At 34.5% G+C, this 14,659-nt stretch overlaps 1 protein-coding gene across 1 annotated transcript in view; it reads right to left on the bottom strand.

Moving 5' to 3' along the window:
- Window positions 1–14,376, bottom strand: part of LOC123668786 (probable cationic amino acid transporter) — a gene marked incomplete at its 3' end in the record, with an annotated part of 63,749 nt that extends 49,373 nt beyond the window's left edge. Inside the window, exons 1-4 of the mRNA XM_045602479.1 lie at window positions 14,371–14,376; window positions 12,968–13,121; window positions 3,315–3,442; window positions 1,830–1,932 (exon numbers count right to left, since the gene is read on the bottom strand). Coding sequence (XP_045458435.1) covers window positions 1,830–1,932; window positions 3,315–3,442; window positions 12,968–13,121; window positions 14,371–14,376 — 391 coding nt within the window. The remainder of the gene's footprint in view (window positions 1–1,829; window positions 1,933–3,314; window positions 3,443–12,967; window positions 13,122–14,370) is intronic.
- Between the last annotated feature and the right edge of the window lie 283 nt (window positions 14,377–14,659).

The raw sequence follows: 14,659 nt of genomic DNA, 5'->3' as shown, positions 1-14,659 counted from the left end.
ATAAATACGAATTACATTTTTTCGACCTTACCGACATAATAATAAAAAATATTCGACTTGTCAATTCAATAAAAAACGATCTGGAGACATGATGGATTTGAACCGAGCTCTTTTCGTTTCGGGACTACCAGATTTCCCACCTGAGCTATTTTATCTATATACAAGCGTGTGAAATTTATCTTTATTCTATTGATATTGTAGCAATTTTTCATTGCTTGTAAACATGGATAAAACGTCATTTTCTAAAAATCAATCCTAGCTACATCGATTTATCACCCCCGAAACCCCTGTATACTAAATTTCATAAAAATCATTGGAGCAGTTTCCGAGATTCAGATTCCTTTACATATTATATATACATATACTAGCTGACCCCGCAAACGTTGTTTTGCCATATATGTTAATAACTCCCTTAATATCCAAACCCCCATGTGACTTAGGGTTATGAAAATTGGTCCAGTCGTTTCGGAGGAATATTTTAACTAACATTGTGACACGAGAATTTTATATATATATATAATTCTCATGTCACGATTTTAGTTATAGTTATAGTATTTTATAAGATATATACACTAGAATTGCTCATTTAAAGGTATTAGATTATATTAATTTACATTGGTACGTTCTGTAAACTAAACGTTTTGATAGATTTTAGCTAAGAAGCTATTGACCATAATGGTATCTACAAATACTTTTAGAACCAATGTAAGAAAAAGATTCTCTCTCACCCACGTAAAAGAAATTCCAGTAATTTCTACGCGCATATTTTTCTGATTCTGATAACACTTTTATTGGACGAGAAGATGCACGAGATCATTGCAAGTTGATGTGCATTGTACATTTCCATTTTAATTTGAAACTACTACATGCCTTATGCATTCTTGTATTGTACATCTACATCAATTGATGTTTGATTTGATTTAAATTAAATCAAACATTTTATTCGAGTAAGTTTTATAAACATTTTTTAATTGGCATTGTATAATATTATAAGACGATACGTACTACTAAATTTGCAAATAGATTCTGTTGAGAAAAACCGGCGAAACGCGCAATAGTTGCTCTTTTAACAATTGCCTATATATCATACACCATTTATAAATTTAACAAAATGTCCTTCAAGAAAGTAAGCGTCATAAAACGTCGCGTGGGTTGGCGTGGTCTTTGTTATGTATATTTCTTTATACTGAATATTAAGCCATGGCTATTCAATATTACAAGAATTTAATGGCAATGGTATTTCATTTACAATAACTGCTCTACTCTATAGTAGGTAGCGGTGTGTATGTCATGTACGCGCTTATACACCGCCGGTTTGCAGGTTGATTCCCGATATTTCTTTCCGGTCAGAGTGTCTGACCTTGTGGCTCTCCACAACGTGCCTCGGAGAGTACGTTAATCTACTGATCCCAGCTGTTATCATCTACACCTGATAACGATCGTTCCTCATAGTAGGGATATATTATTCGCTAACTCGTAATGGAGTAGCGAGGTGGATGAAGCTCCAATCCTTCGAAGGCTGAATCGTGATTGTATTCCATTTTTAGGATCTTAATTTAAAACCAAAGTACCACTGTTTACTTTTCTACTCCTTTTTTAACATTTGTATAGATCGAAGTAATGTCAAATCTGTTTTAGTTATTTGTGTTGTACACGTGCATGTGATTTTGGTCCCTAATACAGATTACATTGTTAAACATGGTTAATCGTTACATTTAAGGCGTTTATTACTAAAAGTTTTAGAAAGTAAGTATAAAAAAAGCTTCCGTAGTTAACTGTACTTATGAAAGATAGAGAACGATAGCAGATAAAATTATTGAGTTACTTACCATAGATAGTGCCAATTTTGTCGGAAAAATAATTGCTGATCGCGCCGTCGCACAAGGAGTCGAAGCAGGCACTCAGTGCGCGGGCGCAGGCGCTTGTTCCGATCTGTGTTTATTGTAAATAATTATTAGATTTATAAAACAAGCAATTTAGTGTCTAATTATTAAAATATTAGCATAATAATTTTTGTAATCAGTCAGGAATTTTGTTTCAGGATAAAAAAAATCATATTTATTACTTATTAAAATGTAATTTTGTAACATAAGAGTAGTGTCTACTTTAGGGGACTTGAAAAACATTTAAAATCGCTTAATATTTAGAGTTATTAAATGAAATGTAATTTACTTTTTGCAAAATTTTGATATTTTATGCTCCTGTAACCCATGTTCATCCTATATAGTCCAGTCACATGCAGGTTATATTCACAATGAGTCATATAGAATTTAAGTAGAGAAATAATGAAGTATTTGTTTTAATTATTATTTGTTATAGGAGTTGCGAGAAACTGATTTTCATGATTTTTGACCTTAAACGCAGACAAGAGATCTTATGAGACTTTTAACGCAACAAATAGAAAATCAAAATGAAGGTGTATACGAAATTACAGCTTTTATCTTTATTTGCGAATTTGACCCCTTTTTTGGCTTAAGTGATCTACCAGGTGAGCGTCGAAAATCAAGAATAGAAAAAGCGTGGCGAACAACATGACGATCATTTGACACTATTAATAATCTTGCGACCTGTATTAACTTGAATCTGTGCACAATGATATTTTTGCTTGACATTTAATTACCGTTTTCTTATTCACGACGATATTGTGACAGGGTTATGACTGGTCCAAAAGAACTTTTACTAATAGAAAACACACGTAATGTTGATGATGATATAAAGTCAGTATTCACGATTGTCTTCTTCCCTAGTGAAATGATGCATTTGCTCGACATAGTCCGATGTGAATAATACATTTTATTTTTGTAATTAATTCATATTGCGAAGATTCAAAATATTTGAAAAATTCTGCGAAAAATTATCTTACTAATATTAATCTCACCTAAATCACAAACTTCGTAATGTAAACTAGGCTTAGGAATTTTCATTAAAATAATAACTTAAATAAATGTGAAGGTGACAAGCTCAGAAAAGTTATGTGCCAAAAGAGAGTTGTCAAACTTTTATCACTTATTGCCGCGATTTATTTTATTGGACATCATTTGTGAGAACTAATTTCCTATTTGATTTATATTTGTGATTTATGATTTGTTTTAGTTATATCAAATATTATTTTTATCACGTTTATTATTTTAATATTTATCAATTCGATTCCTATGTGCAGAAATTACAAGATAGTATTTTAATTTCTTTGTACTTCAGACTTATATTTAAGTCTTTCAGATAATGAGAATTTATCGTTTGAAATCGTTAATGATATTTCATGCAAATTATACTTTAACATTTTATACTAGTAATCCAATTTGAATAAATCTTACCAAGTATTCGAGGATCATATTCCAGCCAATCACAAAAGCGATAAACTCTCCGACAGTAACGTAGGAGTAGGTATAGGCCGATCCCGTTGTATTCGGTACTCTTACACCGAACTCAGCGTAGCAGGAACCTTTCGAAAAAAAAAAAATTCTGTTAATTAAATAATATAAAAGTATAAATTTTAAACAAAGAAGAGAGTAGGGGCTGGCTGTTCACCCCGTTAACACAGCGTGTGGAACTTGTGCTTTCATAATGGGAATTAAAAAAAAAATAAGTACATTATGTCGTAGTTAATAGTTTTAATTATAGGGTAAATTAAAATATTGACACAAAATAATCAATATTGATACGCACATATTAACATAGAGAGATCATTTTGAAATTGTAAGTACAATAACTTCTAGATTCAGAGATTAACTGCTAAGTTTATACCTACTGTGTGTATTACAATAGTCGCAATTCAACAATTACAATAAATAACAAATTTTCTTTATCTTTCCTTTTTTTATTAAAAATGTACAAGAAAAGATATATAAATAAAATTGAGTCCAATACTATACAACAAGACCATTTTAATATATTAAGAATAAAAATTTAAAATGTAAATGGTATGCTGGCATGTGGTTTTTTTAACTACCAGTGCTAGAAGTAAAAAAAGTGTATTAAAAAAATAGGCACTTTTAATATTTATAACTCACAATATTTAAAAAGCCAGGAAATAAGAATAATAGGTTCCATTTTTCTCGCCTATTTTATTACTCGTAATTTATTGTAAAGATTTATTGACCGTTCAAGAGGAAAACTAGGGCACACGATCACAAGCCGCGTCAACTAGAGCTCTACAATATCTGGAAGTAATTAATATTACAAAAGATCACAACTAAATAATACTGCTTTCAACTAATGTTCTGTTCCTGTGGTGAGAGAGTACCGAAATTCACCGACTCCTGGATTTCGATAGCCCGCTTGCGATGCTTGTAGTGTTGCAGGCGTCTATAGGCTACGGTAATCGCTTAACATCAGGTGGACCGTACGCTTGAGGTCGGCACCTTACTGTATAAACAAAAAAAGGTGTGTATTTTCAAATTAACTTTCGATATTTTTTAACCGACTTCAAAAAAGGAGGAGGTTAGTTAATTCGACCTATATATATTTACACACACACAACACACATATATATTATTTTATGTATGTTCGGGGATAATTTCGTCGTTTATGAACCGATTTTTATAATTCTTTTTTTGTTGGAAAGGAGACATTCTAAGTGTGTATACCATGATAAGGAAACCAGGATCAGATGATGGGTTGCCAGAGAAATCTACTAATACTTACATACGATACTTAATAACTTTTTACTGGGTGTACCGATTTTGATGATTTTTTATTTAATCGAAAGCCGATGTTTATCTTGTAGTCACATTTAAATTTCATTGAGATCTGAGTACAACTTTTGGATTAATCTTTGATAATGCGTATTTACTTGACTATTTTTTCGTCTACCTACTTTGTATTACTTGTCGATGTAATCGGACTCGTTTTTTTTTTTGTTTGCCAGCAAACACAATTATTATAAAACGTTTTTAAGTTTATACAGTACTGATAACATTTTTACTCACATTTTTAAGTACCTTAAAACATTTTTGTCGAATTTTTCCGTTGTTGTTTGCCACGATAATTATTCCTTCGTGTGTTTAATTACGAATGGAGTGTTTGAAACATGGAATGATAAAATTGAAATGTATATGAGCTACTATTGATCTAATAATTATGTTTGTCGAATGAAAACGTGGGAAAACTATATAATAAAAAAAACGAATGTGCTTTAGACCACACGACTGAAGTAAAACTTACGAAACGTAACTCACTCTCTTTTTGTCTTTACTAATTTATTAGTCGCTCTCAACTTCAGTTCGTCTTGCCCGATCACACTTTTCGTAATGCTCTTGTCGCGTCGTCACCCATTCCACGAGCATACTCAAGCGCGCGTAAAAAAGGTTTACTTCAAAAATACTTTTTTTCAGTAACGTAGAATATCCTATAAAATATTGTCTAACATTTATTATAACTAAATTTATTTCAAATTACAGACGTTAGAAGACTGTTTTCAAGTTCGACAAATTCGGGAATCATATTAAAGGCATTATTAACACTTATATAAAGTTGTGTTATTATCGTCGTGATGGAACACACATTTTTTTCGTTAGATCTTAACAGTGTGATTAATAGAAATATACTTTAGGGTAAGAGGAGGATTTTATTCAATGCAATTTAAGCAGGTTCAATAGAATTATAAATCAATTAATGAGTTTTTTGTCCATGTAATGTTTTAATTTTGTATTCAGTGAAATACAGAACTTACAATAGAAGAATAGTAAAAATATAATTTAATATTTCGAGAAACAGCCTATAGCAGTCCACTGATGAACGTAGGCTTCCCCAAGTTTGCGCCAAGCATCCTAATTTTTCGCAAGCCTCATCCAGCCATCACTTGTAATCTTACGTGGATCTTCTGTCTCATACTGGGTTTGCTAACACGCGGTCTCCACTCCAGAACATGTCTGCTCCAACGTTCATCAGTCCTACGACACAGATGACTAGCCCACTGCCACTTAAACTTGCTAATTCTGTGGACTATGTCGGTTACTTTTGTTCTCTCGCAGATAGTCTAATTTCTAATCCTATCTTTGAGAGAAACCCCAAGCCTAGCCCGTTCCACTGCACGTTGAGCGACTTTAAACTTGTGGACCAGTCCCTTAGTCAGTGTCTACGTCTCGGCACCGTATGTAAAAACAGACAGGACGCATTACTCGAAGACTTTTGTTGAGAATTTTCGAAGTGAAGACTCGACGAAGCCTGCCAAACGCTGCCCAGCCTATCAGCTTATTTCTCGAAGTTGTTTCGGCCTAGTTGAGTGGTGTGGCTAAGGTTACTGAGGTAGGGCACAGCAGGAATTTCCTGCTCAAAATCTGGAGCAGCCCGACTGGGGTAGTACCTCGACCTTACAGAAGATCACGGCTAAATAATACTGTTTTCAAGCAGGTTTGTGTTCCTGTTGGTGAGTAAGCTGACCAGAGCTCCAGGGGGGATTGGGGATTGGGTCGGCAACGCGCTTGCGATGCCTCTGGTGTTGCTGGCATCTATAAGCTACGGAAATCTCTTACCATCAGGTGAGCCGTACGCTTGTTTGCCGACCTAGTGATATAAAAAAGAGGTGGACATAATCCTGAACAACTATGAGAAGGATACGATCGACTGATACCGGTCTCGGTATAACTTTGGTTGTTAAACATGACTTTCGTTTTGTCCAAATACATACCGACTCGTCGGGAGGAATCGTTTAGGCTGGCCAGCACTTGGTCTACAGAAACCTCTTCTTATATTTAATGTTAAATGAGAGAACCCACTTGAAAGTTTCCACGTAAACTGTCATCTCCAAGTTTCTAACAGTAGTGAACCGTAATTGAGAACATTAAAATAAACATTTATTTTTATTTAATTTCATTCATAAACTCAGGTATTTTTCATTGAAAAAATTTAAGATATCTAGTGCAAATTTAATGGTAATAAAATTAGTAAGTGATGATTTATCTGTAAATCTGTTAATTTTTTATGTATATATATATATATATATATATATATATATATATATATATATATATATGTAAAAATAAAACTCAATCTACTCAATTTCTTCTATTCTTTTATTTCAACCACCAATATACATATATAACCAATGTCCGCTTAGTTATGATATTCAATAAATTACTTCAGAGTTGTCCCTCGGACGGCGACAGAACTCAGACTGCGCTGCGTCCCTTGTCGTCAGTCCCTTTTATATTTTCATTCTCTCTCCAAATATGGATACTAATTTGACTAAGTATCAAATACTTAGTCAAAATAAACACTAAATTTACTAAACATTTCTAATAATTAAATATTAGTAAAAATACAACACAAATTGATTAAATCAATATTTATATTGAAATTATAAACAAAAATAATTACATACAATCAATAGTGAAATTAGTAAATATACCAATTTTATTTGATTAGGCTAACAACTCGGCCATCAGACTTTTGGTACGTCCTCGTACCTTTTAATAATTAGGCTAGTCTTCGTTATTACTGTCGCTACTCTCGTTGTCGGTTGAGCTGTGCAAATCTGTAGTTAGATTCAGCCATGGGCGTATTTTGTCGATAGCTACAACAGTTTCGTACCTGCGATTGTTTTTCTTAGTAATTGGAGTATCTTCTATAACATATCTATCGTTGGGCAAAATTTTTAAAATTCTGTATGGTCCTTGATATTTAGGCACGAGTTTCTTTGACTTTCCATTGTTACTAGTAATATCTCTTTCTACCCTAATTAAGTCCCCCTCTTTATAACGTTGCGTCAATTTCCTTTTTTTATCAAATCGATGTTTGTCTTTTTCTTGTTGAATTTTGATACATTCGCCACTCGTTTCTCTCATCTCGCTAATTTCTTCGGGTGTTGCAATCGTATTTGTATCTTCTAGGACATCATTTAAAATAGATTCAGAAGTGTTTGTAATATTGAAACCAAATAAAAGTTCACTCGGGCTCTTCTGGGTTGTTTTGTTCACTGTTGTATTTAATCCTATTTGTATGTCAAACAGAAATTCGTCCCAAGTTCGGTCGTCCTGTCCATGAGATTTTGTAGATAATGCGTCTAAGATTGTTCTATTATACCTCTCAACTTGACCATTTGCTCTCGGTGTAGACACGGCATTGAGTACGTGTTTTATTCCAGTATTCTTTATAAACTTCCTGAAAATCTTACTAGTAAAACATGAACCACGATCGGTAATAAGTCTTGCGGGTGTACCAAAATAACTTATATGCTCTTTGATTGATCGGACTGTCGTTGCAGCTTTAGTGTTGCGTACGGGAGTAATATTCGAGAACTTAGTGAAACTATCAATGATAACTAATATGTAACAGTTTCCGCGCTTACTGCGAACAAAGGGTCCGAGATAATCAGCGTGTATGGTGTGAAATGGTTTATTTACCTTAGGAATAGGGTGAAGAAACCCTTCTCGAGGTCCACCTGGGGTTTTGTGGTGGGCACATTCCAAGCAAGCAGTCACATATTTCTTCACAAACCTCCTCATCTTGGGAAACCAATAAGTGGATTTTATTCTGGACAGGGTTTTTTCGAATCCAAAATGGCCTATGTCGTCATGATTTCTTTTTAAGATTTGCCATCGTACCGCTTTCGGAACAACCCAACGTAAGCCATCTTCGGTTTCACGATATACCCGACCATTTTTTAATTTAAAATTTTTATCGATTTGCACTGTATTTTTCTTATTTGGATCGTTCAACAAATTCTTGATTGCTAGTATGTCTTCATCAGCCATTTGAGCAGTACTAAGCCAGTTGTCTGTTTCAATATCAAGTACGTCCAATACGTGTGCTTCGGTGGTAGCTGGTTCGGTTGGGTTTCGACTAAGAGCGTCAACGTGAGACATTTTATTCCCTGCTCTATATTCAATTTCGCAATCAAACTCTTGTAATTGAATCCACCAGCGTGCTATGCGCGGTACTAGATCGCGCTTAGTTAGAGTGGTTCGTAAAGCATTGCAATCCGTATAGATCTTAAAGGGAATACCAACGAGATATACACGGAATCTGTTTAAGGAAGCTATAACAGCTAATGTTTCTAACTCAAACGAATGCAATTTTTGTTCATCGACTGTTGTTTTGCGACTAAAATATGATACTGGACGCAACATACCTTCTTTGTTCTTTTGTAGGAGAACACCGGCTACGCCAAATTTGCAAGCATCTGTATGTAGTTCAGTTTCTGCGTGTGGTTCATAAATAGCAATTACCGGACGGCTTGTTAAATTTTCTTTCAGAGTTTCAAATGCTGCCACTTGTGTTGACGTCCATTCCCATTTATGACCCTTACGTAAGAGGTCTGTTAAAGGTCTGGCTTTGGTTGCAAAGTCTTTGATAAAGCGTCGAAAAAAACTAGCAAGCCCCATGAATTGGCGGACCTCGTGCTGGTTACTAGGTGATGGAAAGTTGGCTACAGCTTCTATTTTCCTGATGCCTGGGCGAATACCGTCCACTCCTACCTCGAAACCAAGAAAGTCAATCTGTTGGTAGAAAAACTTACATTTGTTTAATTTTAAGGTGAGTCCACCAATTCGTAATAGCTGTAAGACTTCTCGTAAGCGTGACATTCCTTCTTCAAAGTTATGAGCTGGGATGAGAATATCGTCCATGTAAATCACAGCAAATTTCAACTTTGCATCGGCCAATATTTTATTAATAGTACGCTGAAACATAGAAGGTGCATTAACGAGCCCAAAGGGCATACGCGTATATTCGTACTGACCGTCGGGTGTCACAAAAGCCGTTTTTGATCTAGATTCTTCAGCTATCGGTATTTGGTAATATCCCGACGCAAGATCTAACGATGTAAAAAATGTGTGTCCCGCAAGCAGACTCAACTGATCTTCAATCAGTGGCGTAGGGTAATGATCTTTTATAGTTTTTCGATTGAGAGCTCTGTAATCGACACACAATCTTTTTTCTCCGGTTTTTTTTTTGACGAGCACTATTGGACTAGCATATGGTGATGATGATTATTGAATAATGTTTGATTCTAACATTTCTTGTACCATTTCGCGGACTTGTGCCCGTTCGGAGTGTGATAGGCGATAAGGTCGATAGACAACCGGCTCGCAATCCTTCAAATGGATTTTCATTTCTGCCATCGTTGTTAATCCTAAATCTTGAAGTCCTTTTGAAAAACAGTCGCTGAATTTTCCTAATAATTGTTTTAATTCGGTTACTTGCTCAGATGACATAGTGTCTCCACAATTGACTATTCCTTCGCTTTGATCATTCATCACCATGGAAAACGCATACATATTTTTAGCGTATTTTAAGGGCAAAGCACGGGTTATTAGTTCCCCTTTATTAAATTCTAAATTTCTATATGATAAATTAAAAATCAATAAATTTCCACGACTATCACAAATGTCATACTCTCCAGGAAGAAGATAGAATTCCTTTCCATTTTCACCCCTCACTATACCATTGACATATACTTTGCCCGTATAGATATTGTCACAAATTACAGGCACTGATTCTATATTATTAGGATCAATGTTCACGTCATGTTGTAATATTAGAAACAATTTGGATATCTTCGTAATTTTTTCAAATATTAAGCGAGTAGGGGTTTTCGTTATAAGGATATCTGGGCGTTCCGTAAATGAATGGCCAAGTAACACGGGATACCTCATTACGTCATCATCTACTACAAACATTTCGAGTGTTTCAGTAATATCTTGAACTTTAATTTTAGCCACGGTTTTAGCTTTAGGCTCGACCAGATTACCTCCCAATCCTCTCATCAATGGTAGACTGTCTATACTTAATTTAAGTCCAATAGCCAAAGCAATAGATTTACGTATGATAGTACATTCGCTGCCAAGATCAACGTAACAATTCAAGGGAACATCGTTTACCAAAATGGGTATAATGTACTTGTCCTTTGCTGTCTCAAAACTTGTTCCATTTTCTACTTCGTCGTTGGTCGTGTCACTTCGACTCTTATTAACGTTCAACCTTAAAATTTGTTTTTCGTGTCCGCCGCTTACCTTTGATTGTTCTATTGCTTTCGTTGGAGCTATCAGTGGACAAGCTGCAGTACGATGCCCTATCTTATAGCAGTTACTGCATTTTTCAATTGGTTTTGGACATTTAAAACTAGGATGCCCTTCTAAGCCGCAGTTGAAGCATTTTATTACCCTATTATAACCAGATCCGGATGCTTTTCTTTGTTCTATCTCATGCTTCTGAATTTTTGCTTCATTTCCACTTCTGTTTTGTATTTTGATGTGGTCCCTAGTCTGTCCAACTTTAATTGTCTTTAAGTATTTTAGTACCAGTTCCGGTGTTCTGAATTCTGCTGCCTGCGCCCCTAATTTTATTGCTCGATCTTCAATGCCCGACAGTATGCAATCAACAGCCTTTCTTCCTGATATTTCACACCTGTTGAGCAGGTTTAGTTTTGCATAGTAATATTGTTCCAAGGGCTCTCCGTACTTAACTTTTAGCGCCAGCATTTCACTTAATAGGTCTGCATAGTTTTCTCTACAAGGGAAAGACTCAATCAATTTACTTTTCCATTCTGACCATGTATATTTTACACTAGGTAGGCTCTGATACCACGATTTCGCTAGCCCTGTAAGCTTCGGTAGTGCATAATGAATAATTTCACGTTCATCCCATTCGTATATTTCTGCACATTCTTCAACTTTTGTCAGCCAACTTAATACTGTCTGTGTTTTACACATTGGGTCAAATTCAGGTATGACGTTAGACATCGAAGAAATATTGTGGGCACCGGATCGACCCATGCTCTTCATAGCTTCGATAAATTCACCAACGATGTGAGAAGCGGACCTATCAATATTTCTTTGTTGTTGTTGTATTGGTTCCGTTGAATGAGTTTGTAAGTGGCATTCAGGTCTTCTAGTGTCTCGACGATGATAATAAAAATCACTTCTTGAGTTTAATCGTTTGCGTCTCAATTTCCCTCTATTGGATCGAGAATGCATGTTTGAGTTGGAATAACGTTGCTCATGCTCATCGTTATTGCCTCCTCTTACGCTTTCCTCACCCCAATAGTTAGGTGAATTAGAAAGCGGTCTACGTTCCCTATCCCTCAGGCGTTGCTCATGCTCCCCGCCTGGAGAAACTGGTATGTATTCAAAAACGTAGTTAGAGCGTCGCTCATGCTCCCCGCTCATACTACGTAGTTCACTATTATATCGGTCACTACATCGTTCGTTCGCTATGTGTTCAGAAACGTAGCTAGAGCGTCGCTCATGCTCACCGCTCATGCTACGTGGTTCGCTATTTTGTTCATAATCGTATTGTCGATATTCTTCGTGGTTGAGACATATGCTTCTGCTCTTAGAACGTGTAACTCTATTAGGTTGGTGATTATAATTGGCTTGAAAAACATAACTTCTACTTCTTGATCGGCTCTTTTCGTCGTTGCGATAGTTCCGCTTATTCCTTGATCGCGACCGGCGAGGTGTTTCAGCAACACGAGTATTTAATGAATTCGACTCCATGTCAAGTTTTCTTGGGCGTTTAGAGATGATAAAATCTCGTTGATCCCGCTTCTGACTTGTAAAAATAAAACTCAATCTACTCAATTTCTTCTATTCTTTTATTTCAACCACCAATATACATATATAACCAATGTCCGCTTAGTTATGATATTCAATAAATTACTTCAGAGTTGTCCCTCGGACGGCGACAGAACTCAGACTGCGCTGCGTCCCTTGTCGTCAGTCCCTTTTATATTTTCATTCTCTCTCCAAATATGGATACTAATTTGACTAAGTATCAAATACTTAGTCAAAATAAACACTAAATTTACTAAACATTTCTAATAATTAAATATTAGTAAAAATACAACACAAATTGATTAAATCAATATTTATATTGAAATTATAAACAAAAATAATTACATACAATCAATAGTGAAATTAGTAAATATACCAATTTTATTTGATTAGGCTAACATATATATACTTATTTAGAGACAATTGCTGTATAAACTAAGCCCACGTAAAATTTTAATACTATTAATACTTACCAGAAAAAATGCTTGCTATGGCAGCTATGATGAAGCTCAACGCTACGCCGGGCCCGGCTAACTTGCGGGCAACCATACCCGCCACTAAGTACATTCCAGTACCGACGCATGACCCCACACCCAGGGACGTAAGGTCTAACGTCGTGAGGCATCTCTGTTGAATAAAAGTTCATTTTTATTTGACTATAAAAGCAAGAGGCAACGTAGTAATTCGAGTTAAGTGGGTATATGAGCTTTAGTCGAAGTAAAATATAATATTGTACCCAGTAAAAGAGTATTCCTTGTCCTAGTGAAATGGCGAGCTTCGTGCCGTTGAAAACTTTTTAAAAGTGTTATATCACGCTTTTATCGTTACATTCTTTCTTTTAGAAAATTTTGTACCTTTTGAAGTTATAATAATGCTATGACTTATTATTAATGTATAAATTATATTCCTTCTATAACAATAAAGTGCCTATTCTAGTTTCATTATTGTTAGTTATTAGCTAATCTAACAAATGTCGTTAAATATCTGTTTTTGGAACTGTAAAAAGCGTTATCGTTACGTTTTCTTTAATTTTTCAAATGTCTGCGTAATTTTCTTTCCGTAGGATGCAATTTTTTCTTTTTTTTCCCTACTTTCTTCAAAGTATTACTTGGTATATTGTAACACTTAGTGTTTTAGAAAAGAAATCCAAAAAAACTATGGTCGATCTGTTTCCGCAATTCTCGATTTTCCTATTTGCATATTTTATGATTTATTTTTATAGATTGACCTTAGTGTAATCTTTAGTGGGATTTAATTAACATTCATTACAGTTTTTAATAAGTCAGACAGTAACGTACACAAATATAAAAAAAGGTTTTTTTTACAGTTAAATGTTTCTATATAGTAACCGACGTTCGCTACTGCCACACTGATTTTTATTAAAATTCACGACGTAGTGATGCATGCACCAATAAACGCAGACTGTGTATGCATGAATTGTGTTTTGCCTTTGGTACCGACTATATTGATCTTTTTTATAGTTACTTTTTTTTAATTATTTTTTATTAAAAAACACCATATTGGGTAGATTTTAAACTCGTTTAATTATTCAATTACATAATTTTTATACGTTTTGGGCAGCAAACAAGCATATAGCTCTCCCAATGGTAAGCGGTTACCAGGAGTTCTAGTCACCTTACAACTAGGACACAATACTAATTAAATGCAGTATTTAGCTGTGATATTCCGTAATGTTAATGTAAATCTCCAGACGGGTTTTTTCAGATTTAAAGCAGCATATTTCCTGGGTGCCTTTTCAATGAATAAAATATGAGTCATTTATATGTATTTGTATAATTTTTATATAACCTAACTTTTTGACTATTATTACAGAAATAAATAATAATATTTAAAATATATTTTATCAGCAACTTACAGACATTATTGTATAATTGAAAAACTTTATAGTAAGGACTTTTATTAGAAGAGTGCTAGAAATTTTTCGGAAGGTAATTATAGAATGTTATATCTCGTAGCAGTAGGTATTACTACCTAAACAAGTATTAAAACTCAACGTAGTATCACCAGGTGGTTGTCTACTTTTAAATAAAAAATTTAAATTGAGACGGAGTCATAAATTCCTTTCCTTTCGTGTTTTAAAAGGTGAAAAGTATAGTTCTTTTTTATTTAAGTTCTTCTTTTTTGAACTTCAATATCTTTTTTGT

This window comes from Melitaea cinxia, chromosome Z (genome assembly GCF_905220565.1).
Source record: "Melitaea cinxia chromosome Z, ilMelCinx1.1, whole genome shotgun sequence".
NCBI lineage: Eukaryota > Metazoa > Arthropoda > Insecta > Lepidoptera > Nymphalidae > Melitaea > Melitaea cinxia.
The sequence above is the reverse complement of the archived record's forward strand: the minus strand, read 5'-3'. Positions and strand labels throughout refer to the sequence as shown.